The sequence below is a fragment of the Oncorhynchus clarkii genome, chromosome 5 (assembly GCF_045791955.1).
Source record: "Oncorhynchus clarkii lewisi isolate Uvic-CL-2024 chromosome 5, UVic_Ocla_1.0, whole genome shotgun sequence".
Classification (NCBI taxonomy): domain Eukaryota; kingdom Metazoa; phylum Chordata; class Actinopteri; order Salmoniformes; family Salmonidae; genus Oncorhynchus; species Oncorhynchus clarkii.
The window spans coordinates 35138073-35162034 of record NC_092151.1 but is presented as its reverse complement, the minus strand read 5'-3'; the positions used below and the strand labels follow the sequence as shown (position 1 = coordinate 35162034).

The 23962-nt window shown below is 43.5% G+C and overlaps 2 protein-coding genes across 2 annotated transcripts; one reads left to right on the top strand and one right to left on the bottom strand.

Moving 5' to 3' along the window:
• The first annotated feature begins 1423 nt into the window (after positions 1–1423).
• On the top strand, positions 1424–11265 carry LOC139408699 (ring finger protein 208). The gene is made up of 2 exons (XM_071152917.1): positions 1424–2443; positions 9058–11265. Exon 2 carries the CDS (start codon positions 10322–10324, stop codon positions 11111–11113), a length of 792 nt encoding a protein of 263 aa, XP_071009018.1. The 5' UTR covers positions 1424–2443; positions 9058–10321; the 3' UTR covers positions 11114–11265.
• Positions 11266–16400: 5135 nt separating this feature from the next.
• LOC139409968 (uncharacterized) lies at positions 16401–23688 on the bottom strand. Its single transcript, XM_071155384.1, has 6 exons — positions 23011–23688; positions 20699–20863; positions 18714–18897; positions 18527–18606; positions 17457–17554; positions 16401–16726 (listed from the first exon to the last, which is right to left on the bottom strand). Exons 1-6 carry the CDS (start codon positions 23671–23673, stop codon positions 16642–16644), a joined length of 1275 nt encoding a protein of 424 aa, XP_071011485.1. The 5' UTR covers positions 23674–23688; the 3' UTR covers positions 16401–16641.
• Positions 23689–23962: the final 274 nt, after the last annotated feature.

Genomic DNA, 23962 nt, shown 5'->3' with positions numbered 1-23962 from the left:
ACTGAGCGCAACCAAAACCCTTCAACGTCAAGTGTGCTATAGTGAGGTTTTGGATTGAATCCTGCCGCAACTGTAAAAGTCCCTCTAACACGCTGCCATCTTATAAGCATCTGTCTCTCGTCTCAAAACATCCACGTATGAATTGCATTCTTTTTGCACACAATCTCTCTCTCTCTCTCTCTAACATAACATCATCATAAAGATAACCTAATTTGGTTTTCAGGGATACATCGGGATTTTGGCAATTAAACTCTTTATCTACTTCCCCAGAATATACTTCCCTAGTGGATACCATTGTTATGTCTCTGCGTGCAGTTTGAAGGAAGTTGCTAACTAGCGGCAGAGGAATAACTGGAAGTCTATGGTAACTGCTAGCATGCTAGTAGATACCATAGACTTCAAGTCATTGTGCAAACGGTAGCATTGGCTCGCGAAACTACCTCTAACTTCCTTCATACTGGATGCAGAGACATAAAAATGGTATCCATGAGTTTATCTGACTCTGGGGGAAACTGTATCTAGCTCATACAATAAATGTGTGTATAGAGAGATAGATATGTATTTCTCTGTTACAGCCAAAGTATAAAGAATCAAGCAACTTCAATGGAATGTTTTCTCAATGCGTGGGTTATGCAGAAGCACACACAGATATTCTTTCATAGATCATCTTTTCAATCCGAGATGAGGATTATTTATAGGTCAACATGCAGGCCTGTGGAGATGGGAAACTGATTAAAATCCGCGTTACGTAATGCTGGTCTGTGACGGCTGAGGCTGTGGCATGACGGCCAGACAGGGACACTGATTTTAAGTGTCTGCCACTTTGTGTTTGTGAAAGCGAGCTGATGACATGAATATCCCATGTTTCTGTGATACTGCGTTTCAGTGAAATCTCACCACGAGTATACAACATTTCTATGTTGTTTTGAAAAATGCAGTGGTGGTCATGTGGTCTGTTTTCCCTATATGAACTGTGTGGCTCATTATATGTATGTTGGCCTGTAACGTGATGCAGTATGATTCATGGGTGTTGTGCTGTTAAATATTCCATATTTGAATGAATTTGTTTATTGGATTTATGTTTAGTGCTGCACTCTGCAGATCAGATCTATTTGTTAGCAGCTTCCTGTATTTCCTGTGTGCCTGGCCTGTGTACCAAGAATATGTTTTTGTTTGTGTGTGATGGATTAATATTGTATATGGAGTATGATTCAGTGCTCTCTGCACATAGCTTCCATCTTTCAGTAGGTGGTGTGAGTGAGTGTAGGGTAGAAGGGGGGTGGGTTTTCAGGGCCCTCATTGGCTGAAATATTTTCACTGGCAACTAGAAAACGTGATCCAGCCTGCAGAGGCACTGCAGCGGAGACTGCAGAGAGAGAGAGGGAGGGAGGGAGAGAGAGCAAGATAAGAGAGAGAGCAAGGAGAGAGAGAGCAAGAGAGGGGGAGGAGAAAACATGCAATAGAAATTGTCAGGTCCAGAGACAGAGATCGAGAGAGAGAGAAAGAGAGGGAGAGAGAGAGAGCCACATACATATGGTAAGGGAGACAGAAACAGAGAACAAGCGTGTGTGTGTGTATGCGTGAGCCAGTGTGTGAGTGTGTGCACAGAGGCGCATTGACAGCAGCGGAGAAGGAGCAAGGCTAACAAACGGCAGCCGTGAGAGAAAAGGAGCACAGTGACGCCACTGGGGGAGAGATAACGACTGAGTGGAAGAAAAGAAGAGAGGATGAAAGAAAGACATCAGTGAAGACCTGAGGCTCTGAGACCAGAGAGAGAGAGAGAGAGAGAGAGAGAGAGAGAGAGAGAGAGAGGAGAGGAAGATACCCAGAGAGGCATCACAGGAGCACACGTAATTACACAACCTATTTGGCTGGCTGACTGACAGGCAGAGAGAAAGAGACAGGAGGAGGGATGGAGAGGGAGCTGCTAGAAACTGCCGCTTGGCCACACCGCAGACGACAGGGTGAGAGGGAGAGAGTTTGAAGGACGAAGGGAACCGACAGAGGAGAAGAAGAGGTGGGCTCCACCACCAGTCTCTGTCTTCCATCACTGTGACTAAAGGAAGGAGTGACGCATCCATCTTTTGACAGCTCAGCCTCCATCTTACCTTCCCTTCCTCCCTCCACCTCCATCGTTTGTGTTCTCAGAATCTCACAGACAGGAATGATCACCTTGCCTCCGTCGCTCCTCTCCTCCTCCTTCTCCTCCTCTTCCTCCTCCTCCTCTGCCCCTCTGGCAAAACACCTTCTGTTCTACTCTCAGACGAACTGAGACCAATGGGCCATGTTATCAGCTTCACACGCACATGGAAGCTTTACCCTGTAACAAGACTATTGTCTCCTCACAGCACAGTAATATCCAAAACCAACAACAACAACACACAGCAAGGTGGTAAGAGAACTGGGAGGCGATATGTTACGACAGGACTAAACAACAACACAGGTAAAAGGCTTGATCAAGGATGCATCAATGTGTCCGTGTACACCGAAAGGGGGCTCTGTGGAATATTTGTGCATGTGCGTTCCATATTGGGTGTGTGCCAATGTATGTGCTGGTGTGTGTGTGTCTGTTTGTCCAGATGTCAGATCTTACCTTGATCACTCTTTTGTCGATGAGAATTTTCCTGCTGCATCAGGAAATTAGAATGGCCTCGTAAGTCCCTGATAAAGAGCAGTTATCTTTCTCTCGATGCGGGGAGTCATTTGGATCAGGGCTTGCTATCAAAATAATTTTCTCTCTCCCTCGCTCAAACGCTAGGCCTGGGTCCTATTACTGCAACATTCAAATGTACAAACATGTATTTCAAATGCAGCAAAATTTAGTTCAATTAAGGTCTTGATTGATTCAATTAAGGTCTACTGTGTCACCGTGGGTTCGATTCTGGCCCACGCCCTACTGGCACAACTAACTCAATCCCCTAGATTGACTTGATATATTCACACATTTCAAATGGACAGTCCAGGGATATTTTACCCCCGATCTTGAATAGAAATGACGTTACCAGACCCTTTTGGATAACATAAATAGGAAACGAATAAAATAATAACAATAGGCTACACCAACATTAGTTTCCATTCATACAAAGAGTCGGGTAAATTGCCACGATATTGGTAAACGAGGAAACACTTCATTACTATTTTACGGAATTCCTGTCAAATGAATTGCCCCTAGTTTATTAAAAAGGACTACGTTGTTTCCGATTACAATACCAGCCAGAGGGCGAAATTTCTCGATTTACTTTGGTTGCAAGCAGGACTAAAGGAAACACCGACATCATATTTTAGGCAGCGGTAGAGGTGGCCAATAATGGTTGCAATTGAGATCAGCTGTGCAGGTGAATTTAGAGCGTATTGATGAGACATCAGCTGGCGATAATCTAGTGCCAATCGACGGTTGCAGTAGGCCCCTTGTTAGTTGATTATATTCCAATAGGCTACATTCTGTAGGCTAGCCTATCATTGTCACATAATGAAAGATGTGAAAACGGATAATGTGCTACTGTGTTTACCTGTCAGAGTTGTTGAGCTGATTTGGACCATCAGTTGATTGACAGATGTAGCACGACTGCAGAACGATACACTTTCCTCCAGTGTGGATGCTCGTCCACGCGTTATACTTAGGCTATGTATCATTTGTCAACATAGTTCTGGTCTTTGGTGTGGATTGAAAGCCTGTACTGTGTGGCTTTAATATGTTATTTCGTGAAGCTGTCAAGATGTTAATGCATTTGAGCCTACCCAAAGACGACTTTGTTGAGCTGAGACACTTCTTTGATGTGTAAATGATCAGACTATTTGTTTTACTTCTTGAAAACATTAAAATGAATGTAATTAACTTGTGGGCCCAATGAAGACTCGGGCTGGCCACTATATCGCCCAGCGCTCACGTGGCTCGGAGTGCGCTGCTTAGACCACTGCTCTATGGCAGTTCACTAAGAATACTATGAATACTGATGATCCATAGGCGTGTAATTTTTTATAATTTAGTTTTAAGACTTCCCCAAACCACAGCCCTAACCTTAACAACTCTGAATTAACGCCTAAACTGTTAACCTTTGAGTTGTTTCTGTTTCAACCCTGTAACCAAGAGGAATCAACCCTGTAATCACTCTGAATTAATACGTAAAAAATAGATGTTCATCCATGAGTCAAAGGGCCAGATTCAAACCCACACCAACTCTGGCATATGTGTGCCAGGGTCAGTGGCTGTAACCACTGGACCACACAGGAACTGAGAAAACCAGTCATTTATTCTGCCTATTGCTTGCCTTCAACATATAATAAGACAATTGATCTAAAGAAAATTATTTTCCCTAATGAAAAATGCATCTACCCCCTACAAAAATTTTAATTTATGATAATCCACATAATAGTTAACACGAGTCGCGCCGTTGCCTGCTCGTAGCCTACATAAGGTAAAGTGTAGTTACAGTGTGCACTGTATACAAACACCACTTCCAGCTTCCCCCCTGGCGGCGATTCTAACCACTTCTTCAGATATTCAAATCCTCCTGCTGCAGAATTATTCTCCTCCTGCGGCAAAAGGGGTCAAATTAAAATCCTACAGCTGTAGTACCGTGTCTTTGTTGCAGATGAGAGGCTTGTTGCATCACAATCCTCCATTCCTTGGACACATGCCCGCGCCCAGACATACACACAGATGTATGCATAAGCTACACACACACATGCACGCACACACACAAGCACACACACACACAAGCACACACACACACCTGGTGGGGGGTTCGATTCAGTCCACAGATATTCCATTGTCAGTTGACTGCAGGGGAAAGGGTATCTTAAGGCTACCTTTGGGGTATCATATCCCCAGAGGTCATGACATATGACAGATCTCTGGGAGGGGAGGGGCATGGACCTGGCTGGAACTGCCTGTTCTGTAGCTGTCAACAGCACTGAGGGATCTCCATATTGACCATGCACTGTGCTGGTGCTGACTGCAGTCCGAGTGCTGTTTCCTGCTACCATGCTGTGATTGCATAACTGCTGCTGCCACTGTCGCACCACTCCCACACGCTGCCACCGCGCTAAACCTGCTCCTTCCTTCCTCACTGAGGCAAGCTCCCCAAATACACACATGCTCATCAGTTACAGATCTCCATCTACACCCCTCCTCATCACAGCAACAGTGTCTGTGTCTGCTTCTCCCTGAGCTGAGACATAAGTCTCCACAAAAATCAATCAGCTTAATCAATCGAGCCACTGGGATATTGATTTGTATGTGGCTCGACGTGTCCCTCATAAGTCCTTCATGAGGCTGTGTGTCAAGAGGGGCCATTATCGTTATAGTTTTTCTGCTGGTGTCGACACCAACAAGCTCTGTGGCCTGCCATGTTGCCATAGAGAGAGAGAGAGCGAGAGAGAGCACCAAGAGTAGTTGGCTGTAATGAATTGTGAATGGCTGAATTTTTTGCTTATTCATTTGTATTTTTAACCTTTATTTAACTAGGCAAGTCAGTTAAGAACACATACTTATTCACAATGACGGCCTAGGTTCAGGGGCAGAACGACAGATTTGTACCTTGTCAGCTCAGGGATACGATATAGCAACCTTTTGGTTACTGGCCCAACGCCCTAACCACTAGGCTACCTGCCTCCCCCCTCCTGAATGGAAGGAGTTGAATTCTTTAACCTCCCCCCTCACACATACACTAACATAATCACCCCTCATATCTCCTCATTCAATCCCAACAGGATTATGACTAAAGAATAGAGCAGAATGCACATCAACATTCTAGTCAGAATTCAGAAAACAGATTTCTTACAGTAGATGGATTTACACATTGACAACATTGAATGTACACATCTGAATACCACTTTATGGTAGCACAGCGATAACGACCAACATCTAATGATTTAAAAAACAACCATGTGTATTAGAATCCTATCATAATCAGCATTATATAGGCCTATACTAATCAACGACAACATTAAGCGGTGCTTTATGGAATTCACAGGCATTTAGAGTATAGCACTTTATGCAGATTCACTGCGGTCAACAGGGACACATCTGGGGATTTGTCCACAGCCAACTCTAAGGTCATTATACCATTTATGTAATCATAATACATTATAACCACCACACGGTAGAGCAGAGCAGCACATACCGTTTATCAGCCAAGACAGAGCTGTGGATACTAATCAGAACATAGTCAACATTCTCTGTGTACTGTTGCTGGGTGTGTTATGGAGGCACAGGTACCAGTCAACCAGTCATTCTGCCTGGTCCAGTTCAGGTCACCTGGCTGAGGGTGAAGGTGTGTGTCATGGAGATGCAGAGAGAGCCTGCTGATAGTGTCTGACTCAGTCAGAACATCGTGTCCTTCTCCTGCTCCCTGCACTGCACAGGTGGAATGCAGCCAGAAGGCAGTGTGAGGGAGACAGCTGGACTCAGCAGTTTAGGTGTGTGTGTGTAGGAACATGGAGGGAGGAGGAATGGGGGAGTGGAAGATGGTAGGGATGTTCTGGGTGTTTTTTGTTGTTGTTGGTAATGTTTGTTTCTGCATTGGTTCTGTTTTTCAGGAATTTCCAAAATAATCTAGAACATTTTTAAAAACAGACCAGCACACATAAACAATCAACAATAATCCAGACGACATGTACAGTTGGTATAGAAAGTCATCACCCATTTTCTAAATGTTCTCCTTTTGTTGCCTTACAGACTGAAATGAAAACACATCAAATTAAACTTCTTCCGGCTTTATTTACACACAGTAACCCACAATATCCAAGTAAAAATATACTCCTGTATATATATTTTATTAAAAGTAAAACAGTAAAATACCCTATTAGGATAAGTGAACACCCCCTGAGTTAATACTGGGTGGAACCAGCTTTTGCTTGAATTACAGCCATGAGTCTCTCTGAATACGTCTCTACCAACTTTGTTCACCTAGACTGTGTAATATTTGCCCATTCTTCCTTGCAGAATTGTTCAACCTCAGTCAAATTGCGTGGTGACCGCTCATGGACTGCACTCTTCAAGTCATCCCACAGATTCTGGATGGGATTTAGGTCGGGGCTCTGACTAGGCCACTCAAGGACATTCACCTTCTTGTCCTTCAGCCACTGTACGGTGGCTTTGGTAGTGTGCTTTGTGTCAATGTCATGTTGAAACGTGAACCATCTTCACGTCAATGAGCGGTCACCACGCAATTCGACTGAGGTTGAACAATTCTGCAAGGAAGAATGGGCAAATATTACACAGTCTAGGTGAACAAAGTTAGTAGAGACGTATTCAGAGAGACTCATGGCTGTAATTCAAGCAAAAGCTGGTTCCACCCAGTATTAACTCAGGGGGTGTTCACTTATCCTAATAGGGTATTTTACTGTTTTACTTTTAATACATTTTCAGAGTAAAAAACCAAAAACAATTCTCACTTGGATATTGTGGATTACAGTGTGAAAATAAAGCCGGAAAAAGTCTGATTTGATGTGTTTTCATTTCAGGTTGTAAGGCAACAAAAGGTGAACATTTTGAAAGGGGGTCATGACTTTCTATACTAACTGTATTCTTGAATCTGTAATGAATCCATGGAAGATGAGACTATAAGTAGTCTGGTTTATTAGCGTTTAATAGCATCTCTGCACGCATGTTAGTCTGTCTATTCAATTTGTGTGTGTCCTAAAATGTTATTGGGAAGTACAGAATAAGGGTGAGAGTGTTTTTGGTGTTAGTGTGTGTGTACGTACGTATGTAGGAATGTGTGTGTTGTGTGTCTCTCCTCTCGCCAGAGTGCTGCTATCACCATCTCTCCGGCTCTCCCTTTTCTCCCTTGTTTGTTTGTGCTGACAGGGTCAAATGTTCAGCACATGATTTCATTAGTTTAATTCCTGGGCAGGCAGGCTGACTACTGGGCAGGGCTGCAGACAAACAGACAGACAGACAGACAGAGAGACAGACAGAGAGACAGACAGACAGAGGCCTGGTATCTTAACAACATAGGCCTGACTGACTAATGTAGGGCTGCTACAGCTGATATTAGCCTCTTACTTAACTGAAGAGGGGCGTCTATCACAAGGCACTAACGTCACGCCTCAGCAGGAGGCCTCCTTCGTCATCAGCTTCCATTTTTATATCACTGTCGCCAAATGAGATGTTCATTTGGCATGATTCATTTCCGAGGGTGTGTTGCTGTGAGGCTTTTCGGACAGTCGGCCTGAATGTTGGTCATCCAACATCATAAGACAGCTCCCTTGTCTCTGACTGACATGATTACATACTGTACATACAGTACCTCAGGTGTCTGGTATGTGTGTGGTAGCGTGGATGGATGAATGGACACTGAAGGGAATTATGAATACTATTCTACCTCAATGGTGAAAAATATACACTGTAGACATACAGTATTGACTTGAATTAGCCAGGCATCATAAAGGGAGGTTGGGGGCAGGAAACCACAGTAAAACGCATAGAGAAATAGACCATTAATAGTAACTAGGACCGCTGCACTACTCTCTCTCTCTCCTTCTCTCTTCGTGCATCACGTATAACAAGAGCCTTGTGTGGAAGAGAAAAGATGTGCAATTTTACTCCTTGTTGTGTTGCCGTGGAAACAGACATAGTATTACATCCAATCATACATTTACACCACCTGCATAATGAAACCGAGTCACACACCCTCATTATAGCGATGGTTTTGCTCATCTGCCGCTGACCAAACATGCATCTCTTTCGTGCACTATATAGTAGGATGATAACGGGAGTTGATAGGACGCTAGCGGCGTGAGGAGACTAAAACCACCCAGACTCATCATTCTTTCAGACAACTACAACCACAGTATGCTTTGGTAAAAAATAGAGCCCCTTCTCTACGGTTATTAAGGATTTCAAAGGAGGGTGCTCTATTCTTAATATTTCAGTGTACTCCCTAAAGAGGCCTGTCTTAAAATAGAGTATCCATATCCATCCACATATTGTATCACATCCATCCTATAGTATTGCAATAAAATTAGTTAACAATAATACATAGTCATGGCAGATTCATGTGTGATTCATCTTGGTGAGTTGTGTTAACTTATCAAACTCTCCTTCCTCAGGTAACTCAGCCAAAGAGGACTGTGAGGACGACAGTCACACCATCTGACTGTCTGAGGCCACTGCTGTCACTCTGAACCGCTGAGGGACAGACAGACAGACAGACAGACCGTGACGAGGACAAGGTCTCCCTAGAGACCTTTATCAGCTACCCTAGTGGGAGGACTCAGTTTGAAAGTCAAGCACCCCTTCCTTAGAGGAATTCAGGAGTGGTTTGTTAAGGAGCAGGGGATTTCCATTGCCTCCTAAAAAAAGACCTCTGCCTTATCAGACTCCAGTCAAGGAAGCCAAAGGACACAAAACCATATTTGACCAAGAGGAGAGAAAGAGAGAGAGAGAGAGAGAGAGAGAGAGAGAGAGAGAGAGAGAGAGAGAGAGAGAGAGAGAGAGAGAGAGAGAGAGAGAGAGAGTGAGAGTGAGAGTGGGAGAGAGAGAGAGAGAGAGAGAGAGAGAGAGAGAGAGAGAGAGAGAGAGAGAGAGAGAGGAGGTTCCAGAGTTTCTACAGGTTGCTCTCACACACAAGGCCATTCCACAAGCTCAGAAACAGGAAGGAAGTTCTGGTTTGAGCAGCAACAACCTAGAAACAAGCAAGCCCCGTTTGAGTCAGTTTCCCCTGGCAAGCCACAGGACGCTGTGTGAGACAATACAGAGCGAACTACTACTGAACAGCCTGTGCTGCTTGAGCTCTCCATTTTGAGAGAGTAGAACTATTCACAACTCTGTTGTGTAAGTGTATCATATTAGTATCTATATATGTACATTTAATATTATTTATTGGTGTTATCACTGAAAACATATCTTTGTGCTGATGTGTTGAGTCCTGTTTGGTGTTCAGCTGTTACTGTGGTTGAATATCCAGTACATATCTTTATTGTATATCTAAGACTGCACAGACTAGTTTTAAGAGGACTAACTACCAGGCTCGGACTGTTATCGCTGTCTATCAGTAGTGTTATCAGCGGACAGTGTTTCTGTGTGATAGGGAAGTCTGTTTCACTGCTCCAGGTTTGAGGGCTCTGGCTTTAGTCCTCAGTCCTTCTGTCCCACATAAAGACTCAGGGTAACAGCACCACAGACGTGGGAGGCCTTCTAATTGAAACAATGGACAGAATCATACGTCCCCATGTCCCCTCTAATGGCTGACTTTGACACCCCCAGTTCACTTCAGAGCCCCACCCCACGCCCAACCCAAGCCAGGGGCATTGCCCGCTGAACCACCCACAGCCCCCTCTCTCTAACAAAGACACAGACACACAAATAAGCTTAATGTCCATGTCCTGCCTCAGGCGGCAGCCTGTGACAATCCCCATGGATACCGTCAAGATCATCCAGTCGGAAAAGTTCCCCCGGGAATGCACGGTGCCAGTCACCCAGCCTTGCTTCACCCCTCCCCCACGGGTGGCATGGGATGGAGGGGGAGAGGGAGAGATCATTGTGAACCAGGCGTGCAGTGACCTAGCCCTGGAGATGACCTGCACTGACCTGCCCCCCACCAGACCCATGGTCTCATCTCCCCCAGCTCCCATGGGCCGCAGGGAGAGCTACCTGGCCCAGCGCAAAGCCAGCGCCGCAGAGATCTGCTACCACCAGTTCCACTACAAGATGGAGGACGTCATAGTCAACCAGTACGTGCTGCGTTCTTCTTCCACCTCCTCCTCCACCTCCTCTTCCTCCTCAGGGCCCGTGATGCCTTGTGAGCCCCTGGACTGCCCCACCTGCGGCCACACCTACAACTTTGCAGGCAAGCGTCCACGCATCCTCTCCTGCCTGCACTCAGTGTGTGAGGAGTGCTTGCAGATCCTCTACGAGTCCTGCCCCAAGTACAAGTTCATCTCGTGCCCAACGTGCAGGCGTGAGACGGTGCTGTTCACTGACTATGGGCTGGCTGCCCTGGCCATCAACACCAGCATCCTGAGCCGGCTGCCCTCTGACCCCAATGGCCCGGTGCAGTGGGGCGGGGAGGCCGACCGGAGCTGCTACCAGACGGTACGCCAGTACTGCCAGTCAGCCTGCACCTGTCAGATCGCCAACCCCCTGTCCTCCTGTGGCATCATGTAGAGACCTAGGCAGGGGCCAAACTGGCATGCCTCCTCTCTTCTCACGTACATACAACCCGCCTCCTCTCTTCTCACATACATACAACCCGCCTTCTCTCTTCTCACACACATACAACCCGCCTTCTCTCTTCTCACACACATACAACCCGCCTTCTCTCTTCTCACATACATACAACCCCACACAGATGTATCTCTATATTTAATAGCACAGATGGATGCGGTCTGGGTCAAATGGATCGTGAAGGACACTGTCTTGCAGACGAAAACAGGGAAATAGCAAATAAATGTATTTTATGTATGAAGTATGAATCCTATTCCCCCTCTCTTGTTCGGATGTGTTTGTCATTGACATCTCTTTACATGGGAATGCTAGGGGAGGCCTATCCCCTCAACCTTGGTCAATAAAGAATAAACAAATTATTTTAAAAAACCCACTGCTGTTTGGTCTGAACTGGCTGTAGATGTTCAGTCATGTAGAGACTATTATATAAGGTTGTTAGGTTGATGATTTAGGATTTAGGATGTTTATACATTTATCTGAAGTCACACCTCTGTCTTGTGGTGAAAGAGTAAAAAGCCCCATAGCTCAGTTCATCATTAGACTAACTCCTCCACGCGTCATTACCGCTGCACTGTTTACTGTCAATAATAAGCGGTACATTGGTAATCGTCTGTGATTCTGTGTAGGTGTAATTGTTATGATGATCTGCCTATACATTTCAACACAGGGTTATTTGGAGTGCTGATGACTCATCAGTTACTATAAATAAATCGTCCCTTTTCTCATGGAAGATGTTATTTTCCTGGAACTAATCAAGTGCATAACAACTGGGGTAGTCATGATCAGGTGCATAACAACTGGGGTAGTCATGATCAGGTGCATAACAACTGGGGTAGTTATGATCAAGTGCATAACAACTAGGGTAGTCATGATCAGGTGCATAACAACTAGGGTAGTCATGATCAGGTGCATAACAACTGGGGTCGTCATGATCAGGTGCATAACAACTAGGGTAGTCATGATCAGGTGCATAGCAACTGGGGTCGTCATGATCAGGTGCATAGCAACTGGGGTCGTCAGGATCAGGTGCATAGCAACTGGGGTAGTTATGATCAAGTGCATAACAACTGGGGTAGTCATGATCAAGTGCATAAAACTGGGGTAGTCATGATCAAGTGCATAACAACTGGAGTAGTCATGATCAAGTGCATAACAACTGGGGTAGTTATGATCAAGTGCATAGTAATTGGGGTAGTTATGATCAAGTGCATAACAACTGGGGTAGTCATGATCAAGTGCATAACAACTGGGGTAGTCATGATCAAGTGCATAACAACTGGGGTAGTCATGATCAAGTGCATAGTAATTGGGGTAGTCATGATCAAGTGCATAACAACTGGGGTAGTCATTACATTATCAAGTGCATAACAACTGGGGTAGTTATGATCAAGTGCATAACAACTGGGGTAGTCATGATCAAGAGCATAACAACTGGGGTAGTCATGATCAAGTGCATAACAACTGGGGTAGTCATGATCAAGTGCATAGTAACTGGGGTAGTCATGATCAAGTGCATAACAACTGGGGTAGTCATGATCAAGTGCATAGTAATTGGGGTAGTCATGATCAAGTGCATAACAACTGGGGTAGTCATTATCAAGTGCATAACTGGGGTAGTTATGATCAAGTGCATAACAACTGGGGTAGTTCTGATCAAGTGCATAACAACTGGGGTAGTCATGATCAAGTGCATAACAACTGGGGTAGTCATGATCAAGTGCATAACAACTGGGGTAGTTATGATCAAGTGCATAGTAACTGGGGTAGTAGGAGTGGAGATAAAAAAAAAAGGATAAATAAAATAAAAGGAGCATAAATTATAAAATGATATTATATTCAATCAAGATCCAGTAAGGATAACTAAATCTCTGTTACGATTGCATTAATAAGTGCCTCAAATTTGTTGCAATGAAGATCTATTCAAAGTATGTTTCATATCTTGGTACAGGGCATAGCAGCACAGAACAAGTGTTCTGAACAAACATTACTCTTTCATTTAAGACAGCATATTTATTCTTCTTTTCACTTTTGGTATATTTGGTATACTTAAAAGGTCCAAAGCAGCCGTTTTTTTTTTATCTCAATATCAAATAATTTGATATTAAACATTAAGGACACCTGCTCTTTCCATGACACAGACTGACCAGGTGAATCCAGGTGAAAGCTATGATCCCTTATTGACGTCACTTGTTCAATTCACTTCAATCAGTGTAGATGAAGGGGAGGAGATGGGTTAATAATGAAGGATTTTTAAGCCTTGAGACATGGATTGTGTATGTGTGGGCAAGACAAAAGATTGAAGTGCCTTTGAACGGGTTATGGTAGTAGGTGCCAGGCGCACTGCTTTCTGTCGAGAAATGCAACGCTGCTGGGTTTTTCATGCTCAACAGTTTCCCGTGTGTATCTAGAATAGTCCACCACCCAAAGGACATCCAGCCAACTTGGCAGAACTGTGGGAAGCATTGGAGTCAACATGGGCCAGCCCCCAGGCTGCCAAAGGTGCTTCCACCAAGTATTAACTATGGGGTGTGAAGACATAAACAATCAATACATGTATCAACCTATGTGTCATCAAAGAGGGTCAACCAACTTTCTGGTAGAGAATACACTGAGTACTATTATTGTTGCCCATAATAAAGCGCAGTGTGCTATGATAAACTGCATCTAATGGCTTTAATGAGATGGCAGCTGTGTTCATATACTGTAGATGATGTCATCATAGTCTGGGACCAATAGGAATGTCGACTGAACAATCTGCTTTCTACTATTTACCGAGAGGCATGACCTATTTCTTAGTTTTACCTGCATTCAGTACTAATTCAGGTCAATAATGTTTTTCTGTAATACAAGAGGGCAGACTGTAGTTCAAATAGAGCCTGGTCAACTGTGGCGGCAATCGCATCTACAACAGTATCATCGACATACAAGTGCAGGTTGTCAATTTTGGTAATATAAACAGTGAAAAGTACAGGACCCTGAATCGAACCCTGCGGGACACCTTTCGTTATGTCCAGAAAACCTGATTTAACACCATCACATTGAGTTTTATCTGTCAAGTAATTTTTAAACCAGTTACATGCAGCCTGGTCTAGGCCAAATGAGGAAAACCTCTAAATTAGCAGTGAGTGATCAACAGTATCGAAGGCCTTTGACAGGTCAATGAAGGGGGCAACACAATGTGGCCTTTTATCCATACAGTTAACCACATAATTTATAACTAAATAACTAATGGGGCGGCAGGTAGCCTAGCAGTTAAGAATTTCCAGAAAATCTGGCGATGTGCCGTTGAGCAAGGCACTTAACCCTAATTCCTCCTGTATGTCGCTCTGGATAAAAGCATCGGCTAAATGACTAAAATGTAAACGTAAATAACTAGGGATCCAGCAGAGATAGTGCTATGACCTGGTCTAAAACCCTACTGATGTACAATTAGAATACATTTCAAAGATAAAAAAGATCTTAGCTAAGAATTAATCAAGGATTCTAAAATTTTAACTAGGCAAGAAAGTTTAGAAATAGAGTGATAATTATTTAGTTCACAAGGGTCACCACCTTTGTGAAGGGGGAGTACATGGGCCGCCTTCCAAACGTTGGGGATAGTACCAGATATAATCATCAGGTTAAAATATGGGTTATTGATTCAGCAATCAGGGGGGCAGAGAGCTGCAGCAAAAATGGATCAAGAATATCAGTGTATTTTTTATTTACATCAATCATAAGCAAGGCATCTAGCACATCACAAGTAGTAAATTGTTTAAATGAAAACAAAGATTAACTACAAGTTGACGGGTTAAATGTTGAGTCAGCGAGAGGCTGGCAGAGTGAAGAGCAGTCTATTGATTGACCAGGGTCAATTAAACCACCATTTCTCTCAAGTAAAAAGCCTGCCGAGATAAAATGACGATTAAAAGCATCACTTATCCCATTCTTCTCAGTTATAATGCCAGAGTCAGACAGGACTTGATTAGGCAGGGAAGAAGATGAATTTGTATGCTTCAGTGCATTAGCTGTTTTTCAAAATTCTGAGATAGAGCATAAAAAATAGCTTGATTTATACTGAACAAAAATATAAATGCAACATGCAACAATTTAAAAGATATTACTGAGTTACAGTTCATATAAGGAATTGAAATAAATTCAATAGGCCTGAACCTATGGATTTCACAACTGGGCAGGGGCACAGCCATAGGAGGGGCACAACCACAGCCATGGGCATAGGCCCACCCACTTGGAAGCCAGGTCCCCACAAAATGTCTTTATTACAGACAGAAATACTCCTCAGCACCCCACCCCCCCCCCCCTCCCCCTCCTCAGACGATCCTGCAGGTGAAGAAGACGGATGTGGAGGTCCTGGGCTGGCGTGGTTACACGTGGTCTACGGTTGTGAGGCCAGTTGGATGTACTGCCAAATTCTCTAAAACAATGTTAGAGGTGGCTTATGGTAGAGAAATTAACATTGACAACATTTTTGAGAAATAAGCTTTTTGTGCTATGGAAGATTTGGGGGATCTTTTATTTCAGCTCATGAAAAATGGGAACAAGACTTTACATGTTGCATTTATATTTTTGCTCAGTATAGCTTTCGTAATCGAGATAGTACATCTGCTTCTCAGTTGTCCGAAAGATTGTCAAATTGACAGTTGTCTGAAAGATTGCCACCTTTCAGTTTTCCTTGCTTTGGCCCAGGTCTGATTTTACATCTTAATGAGCTCAGATAGCTCATAAGAAAACCAACGGTTATATTTATCTTTGCCTCTGAATTGTTCAAAAGGGGTGTGTATATGGAGTGAAAAAATATGGAGGAGACATTTTCTAGAGCCAACTCAGGATCCTGAATACAAGAGAGAGTGGCTAAATCAGATTATAAACTGGGTGGTTCGAGCGCTGAATGCTGATTGGCTGAAAGCTGTGGCATATCAGACCATATACCACGGGTATGATAAAACATTTATTTGTATTGCTCTAATTACATTGGTAACCAGTTTATAATAGAAATAAGGCACCTTCGGGGTTTGTAATATATGGCTAATATACCATGGCTAAGGCCTGTATCCAGGCACTCAACGTAGCGTCGTACATAAGAACAGCCCTTAGCCATGGTATATTGACCATATACCACACCCCCTCGGGCCTTACTGCTTAAACAGATGTCATGTAAAAACCCTTGAGGAGAAACAATTTAAAAAGTTATCTTCTTAATTAAACAAGGATTCGTATTTTGATGTTTGGTATATTTAAAACATACTGTGGGACAATGATCACTGAGATCACATTAAAATTCCTATTTAACTACTAAGAATTAGACAATAAATATACATGTCAATATCCATATAATGAGATGACTAAATAGATTTGAGTCCTATTCATCCATAGCTTTGTGTAAAAGTGCTACAGTATGTGTCCTCATTCTCCAAGTCTTAGAGGAGGAATGTTACCAATGACTGTAATGTTGGAACATTCTGCTCTTCTCATTCTGGCACAGCTTTCCTGCTCCTGAACAGCTGTCCCAACCAACGCCCGCTAGCTTTCTTCACGGATGAATTCATCTGTTGGCTTTATGTGAAAGAAAAATCATGCACCAGAACCATTAAAGATTACACTGAAATTAATATTTATGTCTTACAACATAATTCCTTAGATGTACAGCGAGCACTGGTGTACCACACCCCACTCTGCAGCCCCCATTGTGGGGGGCCCAACAAACACTGGTTGGGGGTCTTTCCCCCCCAGATAGCATATGAACACGTCATAAGCCATAGCAAAATGTTTAGTTTTAAAACTGAAACATTTTCTCTCTGCCTCATGGCAAAATGTGTAGAATAGCAAGAAATTAGCTTTAAAACTACACAATTTTCCCTTAGCCTCTTGGCAAAATGTGCAAAATAGCATGAGATTAGCTATAAAGCTGCACATATTTCTCTCTGCCCCATGTGTAGAAGTCCTAAAACATATATTTTTTTTGGGGGGGGGGGGGGTTGGGCAGAAAGACCTTGCGGGGGGGCCTCGCGAAACTGAGGTAGGCCACTAACATAAGCCTATGTGTGATTGTAAACAAAGAGGCCATTTGGAATGGGTCAGAGTGAATTATCATGAACATATGCCTAGGCTAAATATGTGCTCTCCACAGCTCCTCAGCACTCTCTGCATTATCTATGCAACAGTGCATCATTCCCATTTGGCTGCCATGTTAGAGCAGCCATGGACATTTTATAAGAGCATCATGCACAGTATGACAACACACACGCACACACACACTGTCCTCTATTTGTCAATGTTGTCTCACCTGGATTTCTCTGTGGTCTCCCTCCTCAGAGAGCCAATCTTCAGCTTCCAGGTCTTTGTCCTACTTCCCTGTTCTTTCTTTCCTGCTTCTTCTTTCTCCTGGGGAGAAACATACAGTAGATATTTGTCAACGGAGACATTGATGCAAAACATTTACACATAGACACAAGCATACTTTCACACAGACATACTCTACCATAGGTTTGCATGCATCTAGCAACACACACAAATACAGAAACACAGCTTAAATATCAAAATCAAATCAAACGTTATTTGCCACATGCGCCGAACACAAGTGTAGACTTTACCGTGAAATGCTTATTTACAAGCCCTTAACCAACAGTGTAGTTCAAGAAGAAGAAAATATTTACCAAGTAGGCTAAAATAAAAAGTATCACAATAAGAATAACAATAACGAGGCTCTATACAGGGGGCACCGGTACCGAGTCAGTGTGCGGGGGTACAGGCTAGTTGAGGTAATCTGTACACGTAGGTGGGAGCAAAGTGACTACGCATAGGTAACAGACAAACAGCGAGTAGCAGCAGTGTACAATTGTGTCTATTTGAGTGTGTATACAATATGAGTAAGTGTTTGTGTGTTCATGCATGACTCCTTGCTGTCCCCAGTCCACCTGACCGTGCTGCTGCTCCAGTTTCAACTGTTCTGCCTTATTATTATTCGACCATGCTGGTCATTTATGAACATTTGAACATCTTGGCCATGTTCTGTTATAATCTCCACCCGGCACAGCCAGAAGAGGACTGGCCACCCCACATAGCCTGGTTCCTCTCTAGGTTTCTTCCTAGGTTTTGGCCTTTCTAGGGAGTTTTTCCTAGCCACCGTGCTTCTACACCTGCATTGCTTGCTGTTTGGGGTTTTAGGCTGGGTTTCTGTACAGCACTTTGAGATATCAGCTGATGTACGAAGGGCTATATAAATAAATTTGATTTGATTTGATTTGATGCATGCTTGTTCCCGTGTGTGTTTGTGCATACATGCATGCTTGTGTGTATATGTGCGTGTGTGCGTGTATGTGTGTGTGTGTGTGAGTTGAGTTCACATCATCTCACCTGCTTTTCATCATCCTCGGGATGCTCAAGCAGATCCTCTATAGTCCGGTACCTCCTTCCAGACACTTCCTTCCCCTTCTCTAGAACACACACAATTCAAAACCTTCAGTTTCAACCTAAATACACCAATGATGACACAGTATTTGACAGTTTACGCTGTGGGAATTATCATTGGATGGTAACTCACTTAGATGTCCCATCATGAGCACTGTGTCCGATGTTGACCTATGTCGAAAATGCTGATGCACATTACTATTGCTATGAGATGATTGGCAGGGTAAGTCCTCATAATCTTTGACTTCAAGTCTTTCATTGGCAGAGGGGCCGCCTTCCTCAGAAGCCTTGAAGTCACACTGGTTGCGTTCTGAATTCTATACGGATAGAAACATCAAGTCAAATGTTGGTTAATTACAGTTGATGTCGGAAGTTTACATACACCTTAGCCAAATAGATTTAAACTCAGTTTTTCACCATTTCTGACATTTAATCGTAGTAAAAATTCCCTGTTTTAGGTCAGTTAGGATCACCACTTTCTTTTAAGAATGTTAAATGTCAGAATAATAGTATAAATAATTATTATTTCAGCTTTATTTATTTTATCACATTCCCAGTGGCTCAGAGGTTTACATACACTCAATTAGTATTTGGTAGCATTGCCTTTAAATTGTTGAACTTGGGTCAAATGTTTCGGGTTGCCCTTCACAAGCTTCTCACAATAAGTTGGGTGAATTTTGGCCCATTCCTCCTGACAGAGCTGGTGTAACTGAATCTGGTTTGTAGGCCTCTTTGCTCGCACATGCTTTTTCAGTTCTGCTCACAAATGTTCTATAGGATTGAGGTCAGGGCTTTGTGATGGCCACTCCAATACCTTGACTTTGTTGTCCTTAAGCCATTTTGCCACAACTTTGGAAGTATGCTTGGGGTCATTGTCCATTTGGAAGACCCATTTGCGACCAAGCTTTAACTTCCTGACTGATGTCTTGAGATGTTGCTTCAATATATCCACATAATTTCCCCTCATGATGCCATCTATTTTGTGAAGTGCACCAGTCCCTCCTGGAGCAAAGCACCCCCACAACATGATGCTGCCACCCCTGTGCTTCACAGTTGGGCTGGTGTTCTTCCGCTTGCAAGCCTCCCCCCTTTTCCTCCAAACATAACGATGGTCATTATGGCCAAACAGTTCTATTTTTGTTTCATCAGACCAGAGGACATTTTTCCAAAAAGTACGATCATTGTCCCAATGTGCAGTTGCAAACCGTTGTCTGGCTTTTTTATGGCGGTTTTGGAGCAGTGGCTTCTTCCTTGCTGAGCGGCCTTTCAGGTTATGTCGATATAGGACTTGTTTTACTGTGGATATAGATACTTTTGTACCTGTTTCCTCCAGCATCTTCACAAGGTCCTTTGCTGTTGTTCTGGGATTGATTTGCACATTTCACACCAAAGTACGTTCATCTCTAGGAGACAGAACGCGTCTCCATCCTGAGCGGTATGACGGCTGCATGGTCCCATGGTGTTTATACTTGCGTACTATTGTTTGTACAGATGAAAGTGGTATCAAGTTTTTTGAAATTGCTCCCAAGGATGAACCAGACTTGTGGAGGTCTACAATTTATTTTTCTGAGGTCTTGGCTGATTTCTTTTGATTTTCCCATGATGTCAAGAAAAGAGGCATTGAGTTTGAAGGTAGGCCTTGAAATACATCCACAGGTACACCTCCAATTGACTCAAATTATGTCAATTAGCCTATCAGAAGCTTCTAAAGCCATGATGACATTTTCTGGAATTTTCCAAGCTGTTTAAATGCACAGTCAACTTCGTGTATGTAAACTTCTGACTCACTGGAATTGTGATACAGTGAATTATAAGTGAAATAATCTGTCTGTAAACAATTGTTGGAAAAATGACGTGTGTCATGCACAAAGTAGATGTCCTAACCGACTTGCCAAAACTATAGTTTGTTAATTAACAAGACATTTGTGGAGTGGTTGAAAAATGAGTTTTAATGACTCCAACCTAAGTGTATGTAAACTTCAACTGTACCTGTTACACTGACTGTGTCAATGGTCACAGCACATCTTGTCAAATATTGACTTGTTTATATACCTTCATCCACATAATTCTTTATTTACACATCATCCTGAGATGCCAAATGTCAACATATCTTTTTACCTGGCTCCCCTGCTGCTCCCAGAGAGCATCCATCTCCACCTGTAACCCTTGGTTACGTAGCTGTAGCCTGGCGATCTCCTCCAGCATCCGGCATACCTGCTCCAGGTAGCCCAGCCCAGGGGTGAGCCCCTCATACTCCTCCTCACACACATCCTTCTCCCTGATCTGTAAAGACGACACATGCAGGAAGGTAACAGTGCACATGGAAAAGTATACAGTAAATTAACTCTGGTGTATTACTTCACAAAACATTTATTGCTCAGAATAGATTAGCAATCTAAAGCTATGACTTCTGGGGCAGCAGACCTAACTAATCAGCAATGCACATTTGTTGCAGATACGTGGTAGTTGAGTATTGGCCTGAGGGCACACACTTAATGTGTTGTGAAATCTGTTGTGAATGTATGGCAATGTTTTTAAAATTGTATAACTGCCTTAATTTTGCTGGACCCCAGTAAGAGTAGCTAATGGGGATCCTTAATAAATACAAATACATAAAGTGCACCGTCATTAGGAGCAGGAAATAGATTTCTTCCCCAAAGAGAGCTAAGCTAATGAGGTGGCCTTTAACTGACCTTTGCCCTCCTCATAAACACTCAGCACCCTGTCTCTGAGTCCTGGCGAGAGCAAAGACCTCCACATACACCGACTAATCTCCCCATTTAATAAGACTTAATGATCCTCTATTACTGAGGCAAACATGAAACACAAGCATCTCTTTGCTTCATTACACCAAACATTGTCAACATGACCACTGGATAATAACTACACAAAGAGGAATCCTTGGTGCAGAAAACGGATCATTTGTGTAACGATTAAATACTATCTCCGTCAAAATGAGTAAATCAAGAATTTTCCCCCAATGGGACTGCCCTCGCTTCGCCATCTGACGCAGAAGCGCGACATGTCCGTCACAGTCTTATCAACAACACAGCAGACTGCTCAACACATCACCCACACACTCCATCTTCCCAGGCAGCCCCACACCAGCTTGGCTCCATTCCACTCATTCCTGTTGCTCACCTGGACAGACTGGTTCACTGTCTGATACTCTACAACAGACTATAGGCCTGGATGGATACTGTCATTTACTGGCATAGTAACAAACACCACCTCGTGACCCATGCAACCCGAAATTGTTCAAACTGTTCCCACCCTTCTTGTTGGCGGAGAGAAAATGTTGCCATTTTAAAGATCATTCCCTGCAATTCTACACATTTGGCCATGAGGCTTGATAGAAAATGTTGCAGTTTTAAACATAATTTCCAGCAATTATACACATTTTTCCATGTCTTGTGTGTGCTATGGTACCTGAGTGACTCAACAAAATCAATGTGGGCCACCTGGGGCGCTGAAGCCCCTGGGCACATAATCCTGTCATGATAACTACAATATTTAGATAGCTAGATGGGTAAGTCAGGCTAACCAGCTAACATAGCCAGCAATTGATCAACTGGACATCTGATTTGACAGGTTTAAAATAGCTCTCCAATGTCTGTCAGTGAATGAAATAACAAGAGGAAAACTGCCCATGCACTACAACATTTCGAAAATACATTCTACTATTACAACTCTCAGCAGCAGAAAGTTAAAAGTCTGAGTTCCTAAAAAAAGCTAACAGATTTAGATGACAACCCACAGACACGACACTGATTCAGTCGATGCAATTAGCGTTTGTTTTTCTGTGTGTCTAACTGTGTGTGTGTGTGTGTTGCAACTGTTAACTCTGGGAATGGTAAAACGCTCATTTCCTCCCTGACATTCCTTCAGTTCATTGTAAAAAAAAAAAGACATGAAAGGATTTATGTTCGGTATACCGCTTGAACATGACAATGGACTTCTGTCTGGCATATTGTGTAATATGTTTTTGAGTAATAACATATGTCATAACAACAACAACAACAGTGATAACAATCCCGATTCTAATGTACGTTCAATACATTTGGGAATAAACTTTCAAATGACTACTGAAAATGTCCTATACAACCAAGAAGAGGTTGTATATATATATTGCCAAACATTCAGATGGTGGAGATTTTGGAAAAGAAACTCAACACTATGGATCACTGTCTAGTCCCATTACATTGACATTTTAGTCATTTAGCAGATGCTATTATCCAGAGCAATTTACAGGAGCAATTATGGTTATGTGCCTTGCTCAAGGGCACATGGACAGATTTTTCACCTAGTTGACTCGGGGATTCGAACCAGCAACCTTTTGGCACAACACTCTGAACCACTACTACTTTCAAGGTAAGAAAACAGTCAGAGAATCATGAGATTGAAGTAAACTCCTTTCAATATAAACCTACCTCTGTGTTTGTCTGAGCAGGCAGTGTCTTGTGATGTGGGCAGAGCCCTCCTCTGTGCTGCAGCAGAGCCGTTGAGGCCTGTTCTTCCACTACTGACTGGCTGACTGTCCTCCTCAGACCAGCACTCCCTGACCTGTGACTTGCCCTCTGTATATGGGTCACTGTGTGAGGTGATGGTAGTGAAGCCGTGTGACACCGCTGTCGGGGCACAGCGTCTCTGTCTCCAGAGTCTGCCCTCCTCAGTGCCTGCTCCAATTTTAGGTGCATGACCGCAGCCAGCTCCCTGTGCCGCTGAGCCCTGGGGCAGAGGGACAGGGAAGAAGAGGAGCAGGAAGATGGCAGAGAGAGGACAGGAGAGCATGAAGGAGGGGTAGAGGGGAATCCCTCCTCGTCACTGACTGTAGGATCAATATCTGTATTACTCGTGGACACAGAGGGAGGAGAGGAGGGGAGAGAAGCCTCAGAACAGATCTCCACCCCAGAATCCTCTGTATCAGACCGCATCAGTGTCCCCACGTTAGATTTAGACATGAAAGTGGCCCCTGAAAGCATGAGGGAATCTCCAGATTCACCTCCTTCCCACTGGCCCTCCATAGCTACTCTCTCCTGGGGGCCCTCAATCACCCAGGTCTCCAGAGGATTGGTAAAGCGCATGAAATCCATTTCAAAAACCCAAATTCTGTCCCCTCTTCCTCATTCTTCTTCTGCTAAATGGTAGCAGCACGAGGTAGAAAATGAAAAGTCCCTGGTTTAGAGAAGCCCATAATCATTAACTGAGGTGAGTTTGGGATGTAGAATTTGAAACATCCCTGATGCTCCGCCTGCATTCTTATGACACACCTCCTCATCAATCATCCTGTCACGGCGCTGATGCTGCATGCATATAGAGGCCTGTGTGGAGCGGCTGTTCCCCGCAGGTATGACAGGGGCAAGCCATGACAAGGCCAAAGTG

Excerpts from the sequence above, each read along its gene's own strand:
- LOC139409968 (XM_071155384.1), bottom strand. The coding sequence starts at position 23,673 with ATGGATTTCATGCGCTTTACCAATCCTCTGGAGACCTGGGTGATTGAG. Across the intron at positions 18,607-18,713 it reads GCTCATGATGGGACATCTAA|AGAAGGGGAAGGAAGTGTCT; the intron begins GTGAGTTACCAT and ends TGTGTGTTCTAG. Across the intron at positions 16,727-17,456 it reads GAGACCACAGAGAAATCCAG|CCAACAGATGAATTCATCCG; the intron begins GTGAGACAACAT and ends TTTCACATAAAG.
- LOC139408699 (XM_071152917.1), top strand. The coding sequence starts at position 10,322 with ATGTCCATGTCCTGCCTCAGGCGGCAGCCTGTGACAATCCCCATGGAT.